The 20258-nt window shown below is 34.1% G+C and overlaps 1 protein-coding gene across 10 annotated transcripts in view; it reads left to right on the top strand.

Annotated features, from left to right (window-relative positions):
• LOC118198748 (protein unc-13 homolog 4B-like) overlaps positions 1–20258 on the top strand; it is a 130483-nt gene that overhangs the window by 98114 nt on the left and 12111 nt on the right. For 9 of the 10 annotated variants that reach the window (XM_035370503.2, XM_035370506.2, XM_035370502.2 and 6 more), the window contains 4 exons: positions 2446–2586; positions 2800–2832; positions 4156–4314; positions 11630–11717. In XM_035370503.2, the coding sequence (XP_035226394.1) occupies positions 2446–2586; positions 2800–2832; positions 4156–4314; positions 11630–11717 (421 nt within the window). The remainder of the gene's footprint in view (positions 1–2445; positions 2587–2799; positions 2833–4155; positions 4315–11629; positions 11718–20258) is intronic. The other variant, XM_035370508.2, reaches the window with a different exon arrangement.

Here is a 20258-nt window from a genome sequence, read left to right on the forward strand (position 1 = left end):
GGTAACTTTATAAAAACAAAGGAAACAAAGTAATTACTTCTTTTGGGCAGTTTTAGTTTACCATATTTTATATAGATATTTTAATTCCATTAGAGCCACATCACGCACCTGTGAGAGCTGCTCGCGTCTCCTATCGCCGGCCGCCTCTGATATATACTTTTGTGAAATAAACTTTTGTCTACGTATATAAATTAAATTATCAATTTGATGCATCCTTTTGGTTTGAGATTTATAAACCACTAGGTGTACCCGCCCGGCGTTGCCCGTGCATTTAGAAAATGCAGATAAGTGAATAGCGCAGGAATAGTAGTGTAGGACATGTAGACTGTCTCTCTCTCTTCCCCCCCCCACAAGCTACAAAAAAGAAATGAATTGTAATTAATCGATTTAATGTATCGTCAAAACAGCAAACTAACGCTAGAATAAAGAAATCAATTGTTACAATCGAACGTTATTTGAAAACAAATAATAATATCAGTGAGTCAAAAAAAACCGTGATTAATTAATTATAAATAATTTTTTTAAAATTTTTCTAATTCAAAAATCGAAAATCGGGCTTCGAGGTCTGGTGGCCAGCCCCTTTGTGCTTCCGTATAAAAAATTCCAGGTCCCTGCGTGCGATAAATTTGGCTGGAGAGCTCGGTCAGACAGACAGACAGACACATTACACTTGCTTTTATTATTATAGATATGCTTTCTAGGCTCATAGCACTTCCAATTTATGCACAGCATTTCCAATTTTAATATTCCTTCGTACGTGCCATGCATACATGAAATATTAATTCTGAATTGTTGACAGTACGCAAATGTTATGTTGTTATTGGTAAATTAAATGGGATATCTAGAAGCGTCTGATAAGAAATTAGGTAAATCATTTTATCATCGTTTTACATGTAATGGAATTTCATTATCAGTTACATTTATTCTGTATCATTCAGTATTTGCTCGAGGAAAAGAATATTTTACGTTGAGTATACAATAGGCTGTTTCATTAGACTTAGTATAGCTATATTTATCATGAGTGTGCGCATACTGTAAACACTTATTTATCATTTTCCTTTAAATAATACATCGTAACAACTACTCTATTCATTTTACATAGAATTTGCATAAGCAATAGGAAGCTAGATATTTTTTAAAGCATATGGGGAACATACATGTATGTTTTTAGTATTGTTATTTATTTACTGATACTTGACTTTTGGTAATTAAGGCATTTGCCATCTTGTTGCCGAATATTTTGGGGTTACAGAATTTAAAAACCTTTTTTTGAGTTTTAGAATTAAAGTGCAGAGCATATGTTTGAATGTTCTTTATCCTTGGGTTGCCCAGAATCACAGAGAGACACAGTGGAGAATTCGAGTCTAACGCAAAACAGATTGAGCTTTTAAGCAACCATATCCAGCTGAAAGATAGTATAATGCCACAGCTGTAACACGAGAAAGCTCGAGAATATTATGTTTCTTGTTCAAGAGACATGTTAAGAGCTCAAACTTTAGTCATGAATCTTGCTAAATATCATAGCTATCAATCTCCTAGCAGAATGTAGGTCATTAAATTTCTGGGTTTTTGGAGGACGGTCATTCCATTCTTTGCCAGGAAACATGCACTCTCATTTCCATTTACCTCAACAATCAGTCGACATCAGTAAAATGCTACAGAGTTAGTTAGAAACAGAAAGAATTAACAATTCTGTGGTTGACGTATTAATAACAAGGGTTCATCAAGAGCAGATCTGCCACATAACACTTCAAATGAATAGTTTTATATGGCAAAATATATTAAACTTTTGATTCAGTATTGTGAAAACTCGTTGTTGTTAAATAACATAACAAGTTGGGGAGCCAGTTGGCAGCATAAGATATTGTACTGTTGCATCGCAGATTGCGTTTTTTACTTCCTTGCACAAAGTAATGTACAATATTCACGAAAAATTTCGGGCATCATTCAATTTCAATGGAAATATCCATTTTGATCGTTTTTGAATCCATTTTCTATATTTGTTTGTTTGAAATCTGTACGTACGAACAAAATAAAGGGCTCGTTTTTCCAAAACAGATTGTAAAATGGATTTAAAATAGATTCAAAATGGGTTTTGATGTCTGTATGTATGTATGTCTCGCATAACTCAAAAACAATTAGTCGTAGAACGTTGAAATTTTGTATATGCGACTGCTGTGACATCTAATTATGCACCTCACGTTCTTATTGCAATCGGCGGTACCAAAAGTATATATGTATACACCCAGTTTCTTATCCGGTTTAAGGGTCTTCATTTGACCTATATTTTTGCAATCGTCGTCGCAGTCATACAATATAAATCCCTACAAGGTAATGAAATTTTAAAATTTATTTGAAATAAAAATGATTTTAAGTTGTTCTATTTTGGTACGATTGTGGGAAATAAATGCTATATTTAGGTTAATGTTCCCTTTTCACTTTCAGTCGTTTGACAAATACATGAATTATCTTGATGAACAGATGGAATCTCTGCACGAAGTTCTGCAAGAAGATTTATACCCGACGTTTCTTTCTTATTTCTGGTCGTCGCTTATGATGTGCATACAAAATGAATTTCAAGAAGGAGTGAGTAAACATCTTTAAAGAAACCCATTTGAAAATATGGTTTCATAATTTTGCTTAAAATCATTTTTATTTTAATAAATTCTAGTCCTGCGCAATATTGTAATTAATTCCGATGCTTCATAATATTGTACAAAAATTTATGGCTAATTACACAATGTAAAGTGATACATAATAAATTAATTTCCTAATTATTTTTCCTTATTTTAATTTCAGCAACCGCCTGAATACGCAAAAACGATAAAGCAAGTAAGCATATTTATTACTCTCGTCCTAACAGTTATTCATGGCTCTCTCGCTTTGTTTTACATGAAACATTCGATTAAAACTTCATACTGTCTTGTAAAAATTTTTGTAAAAGTATACAGAATTCCATGAGAATACTTATTATTTTATTATATTCACCTTGCAGAATGCAAATTGATCGCAGTCTGCTACCGAGGTAGCGTCTTTATTTAGGGATAACAGATTATATTCATGCTTAGGAAATAAGATTTAAAAATTAGAAATTTTTAAAAGCATTTAATTTTTGTTGCTAATAATGAATAAATAATCTAGTACATAGTTGTTTGTTGATTGATTCATATAACTAAATTAGCAATAGATTTTTAAATATTTTCTCATATGAGATACAATTTAAAAATTTTAGCACGCGGAAATTTTAATTAAAAAGTTATAAAGTAACCATAAATTTTCAGTTATTTAATTTAATACTATCATATAATCATAATATCATTAATGGTGGAGAATCTATGAAATAATCCTTGAAATATCAGTTTGAATGTGTTATGTCTTCGTTTCCAGGAAAGAATGTTTTACCATTTTTTTAAAATAACGTTCATTTTCAGAAATAGTTAGAAGTAATTTAAGAATACTTTATTCATAGAAGCTTAAATTTGCACTTTATTGTTCATGTTTATATTTTATTGGTTGTGTATGAAAAACTATTTGATCTGGTGGTATTTAGTTATAAAAATGCTGTAAATATCTGGAAAGAGAATCGCGTTTTTGTGTGTAGGAATTATTTATTTAAATAGAACAAGAACTACACGTACTAGAACTGAATTTGTAGCTCTGAATGTTTTAAAATTTCAATATTCCAGACATGTCATTTGTTGTCATATGCCGCCAAGCACACTTTCAAGTAAGTGTAAAATAATATGCGCTAGTATATTATAAATGCTTTATAATTCGATATTCCTTTTATGCTACATAATTCACATTTTTATTTGCATTTGCCTTAATTAGGAAAATGAACCTTGCACTTAATTATTAAGTAAAGATTTTCATGAAATAAAATTTTGCATAGTTTCATTTGATACAAATTTTCGTAGTGTTACATTTTTAATTTGCACAGTTCTTCTTGAATACGCTTCAAGGCTTTAATATGCAAAATGAAAAGGACTGGATGACTGTTAAAAAGTAGACTTTGTTTTCGCTAGTGATTAAAACAAGCTTCCATTTTTTTTCTTTTCATTACAAAATATACTAGTATTAGTTCTTGTATTTTAATGTGAAATTAATTTTATCAATTATTTCGTTGTCATTATTTGATTAATGTGTTTTTAATAGAACATTCAAGATCTGAAAGAATATTTCCTGCATATAAGTATAGAAGAATGGGATGTACACAAACGTCTGTCCCAACAAATTATGGACGTACTTGAACTGAATTCCAAGACTACATTTGAATTACAATTGGATTATTATTCTCAAATAGCAGAATCTATCGTAAGTAGTATTTGTCTTTATTTATTAATTTTTTATACGTTTTAGTAACGCATTTAATAAATGTTCTAAAGAGAATATGTATCAAAATTATATTGTTTCGGACGTTTATTATGCATCATAATTCAATAAATTACGAAGATATTTTAGTTGAAAAAATAAGTATTTTATTTATATTAAATATAAATAAATGACCACCTGGATTATTTGCACTTGGATAAATAGTCCAAATAATCGCTAGCATCAATAATACATGTTACTGATATCAACGAGTTGGGTTTGAAATGGGATTCAGTTCATAAAATCGGAATATGATGGTAAAAAGTAATCTCTCGGCTACAGTTGATAAAACAAAAATGAAAGCATAAGGAGGAATTTTAATATATATATGTAATAAACGCAAAATTTAGAAATACTGCTATTGAAATTTTACATAATTCCATATATAAGATAAAAAATATGTGAATCAGAATTACAATTTAAACAAACGGTAACTTCTGCCTGTTATAAAAATCCTAATAACTTCTCTGGATTGCGTCATTTCTAGATCATTCCATTTTGCATGGCTCTCGCAGCGCTGATGAAGTAATAATTGCGAACTGAACTTTTAACTCAATCCAGAACCTTTCTCTTCTTGTGCTTCCATATCGGACAACTGCGTCTTTCAGCTTCGCTCTCTACCCTGCTAGGATGTAATTTCTCTATGTTCGCTTTCACAAAAGTATCAAAAATGTAAATGTTCTTGAATAGGCACGACTAGAGTGCCAAGTGAATGTTGGCCATAAACGTCAACTGGAATATAAAAATGAAATTAAAACTGCCTCGACTGCTAAGTTTCTTAGATACTACGATCTCAACACATTAGCATACTAGGCAAACGGAATTTTTCCTCTTCAATACGCCATCTACATGCTTTATCATCAGTATTTTTCTGCGTTTCTACGTCTCGGTGTTCCTACATCATTACTTCTAAATTTTGAACTTCTAATTTGCACTTCTAATTTTCGTTTATTATATGTACATTCTAGAATATCTTGAATAAGAGTAAAACCATTAAGCAGATGGGTGATGAAACGCTGGCTAAAGATGAATTCTGCTGACAGTCAGAAACTTCATGAATAAAAACAGATGTTCATTTGTCTTTAATAAGACTTAAGATATTTATATGTAGTTTACGTCTACGTAATTTTATGACTTATATGTACTTGCAAAGCCTTATATAATACGCAGTCGCACAAAGGAAAATTTTGAGATTTATTGTGCTATCCGGAAAGTTCTACTGTTCCTTGATGATACATATAAATGAAGCAATTTAAAAACATAAAAAAAAATTAATTGAATTACATAAGTATCATTGTGTTCTGTGACTTTCTGCCATCACCCTCTCAAGCAGCTAAATAATTTCTTTTTTAAAAAACGTCATTGGGGTTATGCATAAAGAAGCTGTTGAAGCATATTTTACAGTCTCCAAAGAAGGGAAATCCAGATTATTCAGAGAGTTTTGAAGCGACATGAAGTGATGAAAAATCCGAGGGGTCTTAATGAATATGAGGGATTACACGAAACATCCCATCCATACTCAAGAAATCTTTGTCTGACATTCATCGAAATGTGCAGTTGAACATTACGATGATGGAAGCCAGTTCTGCGCTCTTTGCTTCGATTTATGCTTTTAAAATTGCCATTTAGGAACATTATTTTTTTGCATCTATTGTATGATTTGGTGGCAACAAATCGTAGTATACAATTTTTTTTTTGTTTGTTCTTTTTTCAATGCATGAAGCGTTATTTTTTTGAGATGCAGACGCCCTCTCGATGTTACTGAAGAAGATTCTTTTGCCTCACACCATGATCTTTTTCTCTTAACGTAATTGTATAGCATCCACTTCTCATTTCTAACCATAAGTCGTTTCAAAAAAAGAATTCTTTTTAGAGAATATAATAGAAATTTTAGAATTTTAGTAAAGAATCCCATGCCGAAACTCGAGCGTGCTTTTATTCCGTATATGGTACACATACATTGTAGCAGCTTATATTTGTTACCGGCAAAGTATGAAATTCGGCATTCTGTAGAACGCCTAGGCATTGTATATAATGCCTAAAATTAGCCGGCAATGTATGAAACGATTCCTATTTCACACATTTCCTAGGCATTCTATAGAATGCCAAATGACAAACCGGAAAAATATAAAGTACATTTCCGATTCATTTCGAAGAACCGAAACTACTTACCAGAAGTTAAAAAATGATGCAAAAAGGCCAAAATGACTGCTAAGAAGGAACCACGGGACTATTGGCCGCCCAATTGCTAGGTTGTGATGTTTGGGGAAAATAAATATACATTCATTTATCCTGTTAAAGAAAGCGTCAATACTATGCAGTATTGCGTCACGGACACTGAGTTATTTTCCGTATTTCATGAAAACTCATTTGAGTACTGTACAGGAACGACGTGACAGAGTGTTAAAAGAACTTTCAACCAATTACAAAAACGTTACACGTAATGATATTGAACTGTAACAACCACCTTCGTGAGCCTTGCCAGAAAAAAACTAAAAGGTATTAAAAAGGGCATCAATGTTATACTTCAACGATTGTTGCTGAATTTAACTTATGTTGTCAGGTTGATCTTACAGATTACAAGTTTCAGCCAGATAGAAAATACAAATTTATTACACTGTATCAAGATCACCTCAATATCTTTTTTTTTTTTTTACATATTTCAAAGAACAGTTTTTTAATGGCACTCTTTCATTAATTTTTCGAAATAACATTTGTATTTTAGACGAATGAACGTCTTTTAAATAATAGCCTTATCATAAACTTTTTTTGTCATTCTATAGAATGCCTAGGTATTATATACAATGTCTAAGTAAAGTATACAATAATTCTCTTATTATACTTTACCTAAAATTGTCCGGCATTATATACAATGACTAGGCATTCTATAGAATGCCGGTGTTTCAAACTTTGCCGGTAACATATATAAAGTCTTCTTCAAATGGCAATCTGCTACATTTTCCGGAATATTTAATCTGTTTGATAGTTCCTGAACTACATAACGTGTATTTTCAGCCATAGCTTCTTTTAATAGTTCTTTGTTTATAGAGGATGGTTTGATTGTTTATAAAGCGCGTTTCATTTCCGAAGCTGAAATTTCCGCGTTTTATTTCCTCAAACATCTTCGAACTGTATCATCAGAAACATAATTTTCTTCGTATATACATAACACAAATCTTACGAACAAATAACTAATATACACTCATTGCCATAAAAATTTGCGCACCAAGAAAGAGTTGTCAGAATGAAACGAAATTTTACATATGTAAGTGCTACTTTCATATAAGTAAGTGATTAAAAAATCAAAGAAAAAAACGATCATTTATTGCAGGAAAAAGTACACATGAACGGAAGTTTTAGTACCCTGTTGGACTACCTCTAGCGCGAATGCACGATGCGATACGAGTGGGCATTGAGGCATACAAGTTCCGTATGGTGTCCTGAGACATCTCGTTCCACAGTTGCTGGAAACGCGCCTCTAGTTCGAGCAATCTCGTAGGCTGTCCAACTTTCCGTCCCAAATGATCCCATATATGCTCGATTGGTGACAAATCTGGAGATCGATCAGGCCAGGATAGGGTGCTGATGGGGCGGATGTAGTCTTGTGAGATCCGTGCTGTGTGTGGCCGAGTATTGTCTTGTTGAAAACCGGCTCCTGGGAGCCCTGCCATGAGTGGCAACACATGTGGCTGAAGGATGGCATGGACTTACCGCTTGGCCTGTCATTGTGTCTTGGATCAATATTAGGTGTGACCGTGTATCGTAAGCAGTGGCATCCAATACCATCACACCAACTGTGGAAACGGTGTGTCGCTGTAAAGCGAAGGCAGGACCGAGGCTTTTACCACGAGGCCTCCACACACGAACACGATTGTCATCACCTGTCAAACTGAATCTAGATTTGTCGCCGAAGAGGACCTGGTTCCATTCCGTTAAAGTCCAATCCTATCGTGCGCGACACCACTCCAAATGGAGGCGTCGGTGGGTGGGTGTCATTGGCAGAACACGTAATGGGCATGGCAATACTAGATATCCTTCAACCAGGTGCCTTGCGATGGTTCGAGAAGACGCAGGGGCCCCTAATGAAGCTGCTGCCTGTATCTGAATAGCGGCCAATGAAGCAGTTGGCTCTACGCGTGCGTGTCGTATGATGTGACGGTCTTCACGACGACTGGTTTGTTGAGGGCGTCCTGAGCCTGGTCGCCGTGTAAATGACGTCTCTTCTGTCCATTGTTTCCAACACCTCCTTACAGTAAAATCAGAACGGCGTACCTGACGAGCTACTCGCCGAGCTGACCATCCAGCTTCGATCATACCGATGATTTTTCCCCTCTCAAACTCTGACAGCTGCTGATATTGGCTTCGATGTCTGCGTAACGGCATGTCTACCTCAGCGTTTTCTTAGCAAAAGATTAAGTATATCAAACAAGCCCCGCTTACCTGTTTTATACTCCAAGAAGAAAGAATTTCAACGCCCTCTAGTGGCATTACGCAATGTGCAATCAGGCTGCATCTAATCATTTGCGTATCTACCCGACATGTACCTTCATGCCAAGTTTCGTTACGATCCCATAATTATTTCTTGGTGCGCAAATTTTTATGGCAATGAATGTACATAATTATACTAATATACATAATATAAATAATGCAAATAACTAATCTGTGACTAAAATTTGTCATTTAAATTTTAAAGTAAAAAGGACTGTAATATGATGAAAATGAACTTATTCTTGTCATTGCATTGAAGACAAATTACACCGCAAAACGTGCAGAATTACTAAACGTGAGCAAAAAAGAACGTATTTAAACATAAACTTTGATTTAGGTTACTTCTTATCAGCTTAAGAGAATCATTAGAAGAAAACCTGCATTGAAATGAGAAACCGTAGAACTTTACATATGACCCAGTATGTTAGTATTAAATTTGTGCATATATCATGAGGCACACATTACATTTAGCCTTTACAATTACAGTAGATGCTGAGCGCAGTACCTGTCAGAGTCAATTATTACAACGGCTAATTGTTGCTCGAGCATCGTCGGCCAAAGTGAAGGTTTATGTAGAGGCTATTCTAATTTCATTAGCAAAATCCACCAGTGTATCCTGCAACTGCTGTATTCACGTTATCCTTTATCCCCCTCTACCATAGATAAAATATTTTAAAATGTTAAATCAGCTCAACTTGCTGAGAAATCAAATGCACATCTTCGTCTTATCTAGTGTCCTGGCAAATTTTCAATCAGGTTAAGTTACACTTGTATTGCTAAACCTTATCTTCTGTATTGCTAAACCTATTGCTGTTCACGTTTTGTGGCTGATTTCTATGGCGAGTGTTTAAACTTTTCTAATACCACAGCCAATGAAGCAAGACTTGCTGTTATATGATGTTCTCCAGATTTTCCCATGTGCTTTCACAAATGATACCAAATGTCTCAAATTTATCACAAAGACATCTAATTAATTACCAGTAGCGCTGAACGTTGCCCTGCAAATTTTGGTCACCATTTTCATTACATTTCAGCAACATTTTCCAAATTTGAAATACCAATTTAAGATGCTTTTACGCTACCCAAACGACATTAGCGCCTGGCACTCTGATTCATTGCTTTACGTTATAACCTCATTATGCAGTCATGTTAGTAATAATATCTATTGAGAGGAAACCATCATTTGGTCCGATTTTTAAAAAGTCCATAGATACCATATAAAGTGTATATCCACTTTTCTGACAGACACTGTATGTTGTGGAGCTTGTGACGTAAGCTAAGGCTAAAAAATAAATGAAATAAAAGTAATTTTTATCTGACGTGAGTGCCAAAACTTTTCTTTCTTTTCACCATCGACGGAACAGCTGACCCACTGGGTTAGGTGCTTTTCAGCCTATTGGATCCCGTCGATGGAATTAAAAAAAATACATTAATACATATAATTAAAGAGCTTAGTACTGTGTCCTCCGGTGATTGGCCACGAAACGAGGAACATTGAAATAAGGACCAGAACATGGAAAAAAGGTGCATGGTGGGGACTGCTGAGACTAAGCGGAACACTTTTCACTATTATCGTACATGTTAGGCATACAGTTATATTAAGGATGTGCTATAAAAATCAGGTACAGATGTAAAGATGACCAAATACATTTCAAATTGTGGAATACATTAAATGAGTTCTGGAGTAGTCATAATATTAAATATAGTTAAAAACAGCAAAACAAACAAACAAAAAAAAACACAAAACATTAAGTAAAATAATATATGTACAGAGTAGGCTGCTGACGGCATGGTGTCTAAGGAAAGAAGTCACTTCAGGTTGTCAGCAATGCTTTTAGCAATGGTAGTGCAGTCTCTAATGCGGCTGATCGCATATTTATTCTTAATTGTGTTCTTGAACCATGCTGGCATATTGATTGCAGTTGGTCTTTTTGAGTGCCAAAACTGTTCACTCAGATCCAAAACATCGCATCTTGTATGTTAAACAAGAGTTAAAATCGAGAGAAGAGATGGAAAGTTATATGTTGTTTCGCCAAATAGTGTTAATAAATGAAAATGTGGTTTGAAGGCAAAAATAAGTCATCCACTTATAAGAAAATAGAAGAAAAACGTAGTTTCTTGATTTTGATTGCTGCTAAATTTTCAGATATCGAGGATTTTAGACAAATTCTTTGAAATACATGAGTTAGGATTTGAATTTAATTGCGTCTATAGAAGTCATCACGTGTTTTAGAGACACATAAGGAACATCTTAAACCTTATTTTATGCATTCTTTTTCTTTTGTTTACCATAAAACAGAATCAATATTATAAGCATTCAGTAATTTGTTTGGAACTTAGATGGTTTCGAATATTATTTATTGTTTAAATGAAGAAACATTTTTACACTAATATATTTAGAAACACATAATATGTTTTAGAGACACATAAGAAACATCTTAAACCTTATTTTATGCATTCTTTTTCTTTTGTTTACCATAAAACAGAATCACCATTATAAGCATTCAGTAATTTATTTAGAACTTAGATGGTTTCGAATATTATTTATTGTTTAAATGAAGAAACATTTTTACACTAATATTAACTCCTGTGACCTTAAGTTTAATATTAACTCCTGTGACCTTAAGTTAAGTAAATTAAGTTTGTTAGATTAGGAAGATTTCGTTCAAAAGTACGTTACCATTGTATTTTTATTAGCTTTGAGAAAACGGGAATCTTTAAACAGATAATTTATATTTCTCTTACTCTTTTTCATTTTGCTTATATATAGGTTTCTCCCGTTGAATACTTAGGACACATAGCATTTCAAGCAGGCTATAAGATGACAGAAGCAGATGCTATTGATCTTTATATAAAGGGTAAAATTTTCTTTTTATGTAGTCTAAACAATTTTATTCTGTTGTTTAATTCCTATTATTTAATTGATACCGAAGTAGTCGTATTAGTTTCAGTATAACGGATGATGCTGCCTTTTGAAAGAATTTCAGTAATATTTCTTGAAACTAAACAGCTTTGAAGAGTGATATTTAAAATCAAGTCTCTGGATTGAGTCTCAACTCGCTTTTATAAAGTGGAAAAGTTTTCTAATTCGAAACGTTTAGAAAGTAATCAAGAGATTTATAGAGAAAAAACTGATGAACTAAGACCATTGCAGATATTTTGAGGTATTAAAATATGAAATTTTGAATTTGGGTATAAATCCTAATTGCATATAATTTTATACATAACAGTGCACGTAATAAATAAATAAATTATGCAGAAATGGGACTACAAAGTGTATCACCCAGATCTACTAGTGTTCAAAAAAATATGTATGCAAAGTGTAACTAACAATATTTTATGTTCAGGTACTTGTAAATATTCTTTCTTGCTATTATTAGCAATATGCATTTTAGTAAAATTAATAATTTTTCTTTTAGAAAATTGCATTAATTAACAATTTACATTTTAGCAAAAGCCACGTATATACAGCAGTTTACACATTAACAAAAACAACATATTTCACATATACTGAAACTGAGGAATTAATTTTTTTCACTAAACTTTATTTGAGTCTGACTCATTTCGTTTTCTAAAATAATTATCACCAAATTGAAAGATTATCTATGAGTAAACTCTCAGTACATACACTGGTGTGAAAAAATTAAGGACGAAGTCGAAAAATTAGCATATCAGCTGAACGAAGAGGCAGAGCGGACAGAAAGACCAATCAGGAGATTAAGTAAGGTGATGTACTGTAGCACATGCGCAGATATTTATTTATTTATTTACCATCAGATGAGCAGCTGCACCGCCTTTAAGACATTCAGCTTTTACGCTCAACTGATGGAATCATCTACCAACTGATGGAATCAACAACAACAATCAACTTATTTGTTATATAAAATACAATAAAATTTTAGAATTTTGATAATTACATAATAAAAATAAAATATCAAGAAATAAATATATAAATAATACAATAAATAAAAGTTAAAAATTTAGAATAAGATAAATACAATGTTCTTATATATGAAGTCAAATAAAGTATCAGAATTTTGAGAATTATATAATAAAAATTGAAGAAATTAAATATATAAAAACATAATACCTAAAGAAATATGAAAGTAAATGAAACGTAAATAGATAAGTAAATACTTAAGAAGATCGTTACAAATTTTGAAAATGAACAACATAATGTATAAGAATAGTAGAGGCTGAGAATGTAAGATATGTAAAGAGTAAAGTATTTCATTATGGAGAATGAAGAGCAGTAATTGAATAAAAGTTGTTGAGAAATAGTATTTGAATGAATTAGGATGACCTGAATGAAAAGTTCGTGGAAATTCTTGATAGAGAGTCATTCTTGAGTAAAAGACTTGACTAAAAATCTTGAGTTGAGACTTTATTAATATATTAAGGAGATGGAGTTAGAAAATATCCTTAAATTCTTGATCGAGCTTGATAGATCTTGAAGGTTTAAATAAAGATAGTCTTGAGTGAAAGCATTAAAATGAGGTAGTAGAAAGAATGGCATATTAAGTAAGGTAAATGAACAAAGAATAGTGATTTCAAGTTCCTTTAAGATTATCGATGTTTGCGGAGATATAATTTATTATATTATGAAGATTATTTCTGAGAATATTACTTTTTAATAACTGTTGAAACCATAACTGAGCAGAAGTAAAATTGTATGCTTTAAGGTGATAATCTTTAGTAAGGTTGCAGTGAAAGAGATAATGATCTATTGTGCCTTCATTACCACAGGTACAGAGATTTGTATGGTGAAGCCCGAATCTATGAAGGTATTCTGGAAATGGACAATGAGCTGTTAGGAAAAATGTAATTGAACGGTTGGTAGATATTAATGATCTTGAAGGTTTTGATATGAAAGTAAAAGTTCTTCTGCCGGTAGTTACTTCAGTCCAGGTTTGCTTCCATAAGTGCATTAATTCTGTTTCTAATTTTGTTTTTAGAAATGATATTGGATATGGAATTGAGTAATTTGGAAGGGAAGAATTGTTTTCAGTCCCTTTTGCTAGTTCGTCTGCGAGCTCGTTACCACTATTACCGATGTGTGCTTTAATCCATTTGAAATGTGGTCTATTATTGTTTTCAAATTGAGAAAGTAGAAAATGGATTTCTTGTACAATAGGCGATCGACTGTGTCCAATTATAGCTTGAATACCAGATGCACTATCAGAGAGAATTAAGGATGGTAAAGAAAGTTCTTTTGCGAAGCATATGGCTTCTTTGATTGCAAAAAGTTCTGCTTGAAAAACTGAGTTGTTATTGTTTAAACGAATATTCCAGTTTTTAATATTTGAAATTTTTCGGAATGCGCAATATGCACTACCAACGCCTGCTTCAGATTTCGAACCATCAGTATATATGGTGAGTTCATATTTATTGAGTTCAAAGGTTCCTAATAGGGATTTTGTGTAAAAATATGTAGGATGTAGCTCTAAGTTGTGTTTAAGATATTCAAAATCTGTGGGTTGAAATACATTATTATTCATTATGCTTTGAATTCTTAGTTTTGATATTCTTACGTTATTTGCTTCTTTTATTAGAGATAAAGTAATTGGAGGGATGCCGGTTATTATTTGTAGCGCACTAGTTGGAGTAGTTCTATATGCTTTTGCTAGAGAGAGGAGGAAAGGTCTTTGGATTGAAAGTAAATGCTTCTGAGCCTGGGAATTCAAGGTTAAACCCCAGACGGAAGCACCATATAGTAGTATTTTTTCAATAACTGTTATGTACCGAATTTTTTCTAATTTTGAGGATATACCCCAAGTGCTGGCTGTTACAGATCTAAGAGAATTGTGAAGGGTTAAAGTTTTGTTTTTGAGATATTGAATATGGAAATGCCAGGATTGCCGAGTATCTAATACTATTCCCAGATATGTGATGCTCTTGTCAATTTTGATTTTTTCTTGAGAAATTTTGATTATTGGCTTTCTTAGGTTTTTTATGGAAGTACCTCTTTTTGGAATATATAGTGCTTTACATTTTGTAGTAGAAATTTTAAGATGAAATTTTTCTGTCCAGTTGCGGAAGATATTTAAAGAAAAACTGGAGTTAATTTCTATTGATTTCCGGCTACTTGCGTTCACAATGAGAAGAAAATCATCTGCGTATGCTTGGATATGGGTATGATTAATATTGTCGTATAGTTTTAAAACTTCGTTTGCTATAAGATTCCAAAACGTAGGGCTTAAGCAAGATCCTTGAGGACAACCTTTTGCTAATTTATAATTTATTACACCGGAATCTGAAGAATATTGTAGAGTTCTATTGCATAGGTAGTCTTTGATAATATGAAGGATATCCTGAGGACATGCTATTATTTCTAGAATTGTTATGATGTCTTTCCAGCGGATTGAATCGAAGGCTGCTTGAATATCTATCGAAATTATTATTGAATGAAGATTCTTTGATTCATTCATCTTTAAGACTTCTTGCATTTTTTGAAAAGCATGATCTGTTGATTTATTTGGTGTGAATCCATACTGATTTTCATGCATGATTTTATTCTTATTTAGATGACATAAAAGTCTTGAAAGGATTAGTTTTTCAAGGAGTTTGCCCAACGTGGGACGAAGGCATATTGGTCTATAAGATAGAGGGTTTGTGGCTGGTTTATTTTTCTTGAGGAGCAAAACAACTTCTGCATTTTTTAATATATTAGGAAATGTTAAGTTATACCAGCAGGCGTTAATGAATGATATAATAATTTGTAGATTATTATAAAAAATAAGTTTTAAGATGATGTTGTCGATACCATCGGGACCTGGTGCTTTCCTGTTATTTAGTCTTTTGATGATATGTTCCAATTCATCGATCTTTGGAGGGATGATAACTGTTGGTGGATTAGGACGACGTATAGAAGAACTGTTAGATGCTTCTGTATCTGTGGTATGATTCGATCTATATTCATCTTGTGGGAATAGTTTTGATAAAATTTCTAACGCAGCTTGGGAAGAGGAAATTGATTCAGAGAAGCTGTACATTGATAATGAAGGAGGAGTGAAAATTTTATTGTGCGCTATTTTGAAGGCGGAGCCATAAATTTTGGAGGTAGAAGTGCAAAATGTTTTCCAACTATTAATTTTTGATATTCTGATATTTCTTTTATAATGCGCTCTTGCTTTTTGGAAAGCTATTTTATAGTGAGTTCTTTCTGTATCTTCTATACAGGCTTTGTATCTTCTTCTGAGAGCTCTTACTTTTTTTCTTTCTATTGCAAGATTTTGGTTCCACCATGGAGTACTTAATTTTTTGGTACCTGAGCATCGTTTATATGAGGAGTTGCAGATCTCTGTTATACTATTTATGAGGTATGAAACAGAGGAATTTACTTCCGCTTTTGAAGAGGCTGTTTTTAAGGAATGAAGAATACTGGCAGAGTAATTTTGTAGATTAGCTATAAATTTATTGTGTCCGCCATAATGAGTTTTGAAGCGACGTTTTTTTATTAAAAGTGAAATCAGATTGTATTTCAAAGGTGATGAATCGGTGATCACTAAAAGATTCTATTTCAGAAACTTTCCAATTTGTGATTAAGGATGCTATTTTAGGCGTTGCGAGAGTTAAGTCAATCCAACCTTGTGCTCTTAATGTCAGGAATGTAGGTGGACTATTAGCGTTATTTAAAATTGTAAGTCGTTTTTCTTGAATAAATTCTAAAAGCAGTCTACCTCTATTATTTTCAACCGGCGCTCCCCATATAGGGCTATGTGCGTTGAAGTCTCCTGCAAGGATGTGATTTGAGTTTGGAGGCAGTTGAATTGAGTCCAGTTCTGTAAGTATCTCTTGCAAGTCTAATGATGGAGGAGCATAAATGGAGGTACAAAATAAAGGATGAATAAGAAATTCTAATTTGATAGTTATTGTATGTAGAGTAGTATGAACTATTATTGGAGTTAGAGGCCCAATGTAGATTATAGCAGATTTATGAGAATGCGAAAGATGATAAAATAGCCTCGATGGAATTTCCAATTTCCTTGTTGAGGAAATAAATGGTTCTTGTGCAAAGATGATATTGATATTTTCTTCTTTTGCAAACTGTAGAGCATTCGGTAAAGTAGCACGAGCTCTTTGTAAATTTATTTGTAGTATTCTTATTTGTTTACATACGCAGATATGCAGGTAGACGTAATGGGGGAGTGTCTGAGTAGTATAAAGCATGATGTCGGTGTAAGATCAGTATTTCTGGCAAAGAGATTGCACGCCGTATAGCAGTTAAAATCACACCGAGTTGCTGCCTCAGCGAGAAATGCGAATAATCAATCTGTTAGACGACATCTGGATGCTTTTACCCGAGGTCGAATCATTGGGAAGTTGGAGGAAGGCCGCAGTGTGACAAGTGTGGCTGCAGAATTCGGAATTGCTCACAGCATCGTTTCACGACTTTGGACACAATTTCAAACTATAGGAACAGCTATCCGGGGGTTCAGTAGTGGTCGTCCACGAGGAACCACACCCGCAGATGACCGGTATATTGCCTTACAGGCCAGAAGAAACAGGCGGCAGACAGCGGGAGAAATAGCTAGACACACGACACAGGCGAGTGGACGACCGATATCGCGTTTTACCGTGGCCAGAAGACTGCACGGTGGTGGTCTGTTTGCACGACGCCCTGTACGGTGTGTACCTCTAACGCCTGCCCAACGGAGAACGCGTTCTCTGTGGTGCCGGGAACACAGGAATTGAAGAGACAATGAATGGGGACGAGTACTCTTTACAAATGAGAGCAGATTCAGTCTGAGTAGCGATTCTCATCGCATACTCATCTGGAGAGAGCGGGGAAGCCGCAATCATCCCTCGAACATCATTGAAAGGGACAGGTATGGAGGTGGTGGTGTTCTCGTTTGGGGAGGCATCATGCTTGGTAGTCGTACAGACCTTCACATCTTCGACGCAGGTTCAGTCAACGGGACCCGTTATTGTAACGTTATTGTATTCTTCTTCCATATGTGCGTCTTTTTAGAGGCGCTATGGGTCCGCAGTTCCTTTTCATGGACGACAATGCACCATGTCATCGCACAGTAGCTGCCGAACAGCTCTTAGAAAGTGACGATATTGAACGTATGAATTGGCCGGCACGATCTCCGGATCTCAATCCTATCGAGCATGTATGGGATTTTCTAGGCAGACGCTTGGCAGCTCGTACCTTACCACCAGTAACGATTCCGGAGCTTCGATTGGCGCTGCCAGCAGTGCCTCAACAGCTCATTGACACCCTCATTCTCAGCATGGGCAGACGCTGTGAAACCTGCCTAGCAATCAGAGGAGATCATATCCCCTATTAAAGACAGGATGTTTCTTGCTGAACACCCATCACAGGGATGTTTCGGCCTTCAGTCGCATTGCTCTCCATGCTACCTTTTCAATAAAGCTTCTTTTTATCCCTCTGATTTCTCTTTTAGTAAGTGTTGCTTACATTACTCATGTCCTTACGTATTGGGAATCTTACGGTATTAAATGTGTTGATTTGGAAAGCTTTTGTACAAAGTTATATTGAAAAAAACCGTCTCGTCCTTAATTTTTGCACACCAGTGTACTTACTGATATTTATGTGCACTATTTTGAGGTAAATTTATTTTAAAAATTGTTTTTTAGGTTCTATATTCGCTATACTGATGATACTTCCTGACATTAATAAGGAAGATTTAACTGAACGTTTCTGAATTTCTGAACGATTTAACTGAAGTCATACCACGCATTTCCTGCTCATATTTACGGATTTTGGCCTAGTTCTATCCCCATACCTTTGGCTCAGTATGAAATGGAACAAAAACAAAACGGAACTATCAGAAACAGTAAGAAGGAAACATTTAGAAAATCCTACAAAAGCTCGTATGTTCAAGAATACAGCCCGCGTATTTTATTCACTTTTAGGAATAAGCTTATAATTATTTTGATAATTTTATAGTGCTCATCTATTTTAACGTTAGGATTAGATAGCAAGGCGTTGACACATATTTTTGTTATCTAATTATTTCAATCAATCGGTGTGTTGTGATTCATTTAAAGCAAGCTTTGTTTTACAAAACTCAATAGCCATTAACTGTTAAAACTATAAATGCATGAATCGGCAAGAAAAGAAACTTAATTGCAACATTTTGCTTTTAGAAAGAATTGATGGCTGCGTAGTCATTTTGGCTAGGAAGAACGCCAAAATAATAAAAGCGCCCTTGATATGACTTCATCTGAAAAGTATTCGTATTTGGATCTAAATGAATGCAAGTCCGTTCGTTCTAATTACCTGCAATGAATTTGATTCCAAAACTGCTATTTGCTGTAAACAATTTACTATTTGCTTGACTTCTCGTGCGAAATCATGTCACCTAGATATAAACAAAAAATAGTTTCTTTTTACTTTTATGTATAACTTGCTCTCAGTGTTTGTTATTGGGAATTTCTTTCTCAGGAATTGAATTACCGTAATTTCGCGCGTATAGTCCGCGGACTATCTGTGTTTAAAATGCGAATTTTTGAAGCTGCGGACTATCCACCAGTGTGGATAATACGCTGGTTGTTCACGGTTAAAATTGTTGAAGTTTAAAAAACACGCTGTCGTGAACTGCCGATGATCAAATATAAAAAAAGCGCGAGATTCCAAGTATCCTTCGCACTGCTTTAGCACAACTGCCGGGAGGAGGAAAAGTAGTTGATGCGTCAACTCGGTTTTTAGGAGCCATAGTAGCAAGTACCTGGAGTACGAAAAAAAAGCGCGATTCGTTTACTTATAGCGTGGTTTGGCAACACCGAGTGAGTGGGGTCGAAGGTCACATTTCATTATCACTTATTACGAGGATAGCACAGTATTTTGTTTTCGTATTTTGTCTTTCATCTTCGATAACGTTGATGAAACATCGCCGGAGATTTACTGCTAAGAGGTAGTTGAGAAAACTGAAAAAGGTGGAAATAGAGAAGCGGGCCGTTATTGGTTTAATCCTAGTATCCGGTGCACACGGGATTTGTCTACTTTTGGCGACTTTATGATGAGCAGTGAAAACGGGACATATACGATGAGTAGTTAACGGGTTATTCAAAGAAAATATATAGTTAAACATAGTATATACTATGTATATAGTATATATACTATGCGTGTATAGTATATATATAGACGTTCTTTGGATCATTTTTGGTGTTGGCGATAATTTTCAAAGTCGCGCCAAGGCTGCACCGTATACTAGGATTTTACTCCGTTATTTTGAAGTGGACAAGAAAGCGGTGAGAAATTTGCACAAAAAAAAGGATGTGTTTAAAAAGCATGGGAATATTGCCGTATTAAAAAAACGTAATTTCGGACGTATAGTCCGCGGACTATCCGGTGGTGTGGACTATCTGACAATTTTTAATTTTTTTTTAATATAAAATCGTGTCTGCGGACTATACGTGCGAAATTACGG

Source organism: Stegodyphus dumicola, chromosome 9 (assembly GCF_044657685.1).
Source record: "Stegodyphus dumicola isolate Sdum_Otavi_A_Nest chromosome 9, ASM4465768v1".
In the NCBI taxonomy this organism is placed as follows: Eukaryota; Metazoa; Arthropoda; class Arachnida; order Araneae; family Eresidae; genus Stegodyphus; species Stegodyphus dumicola.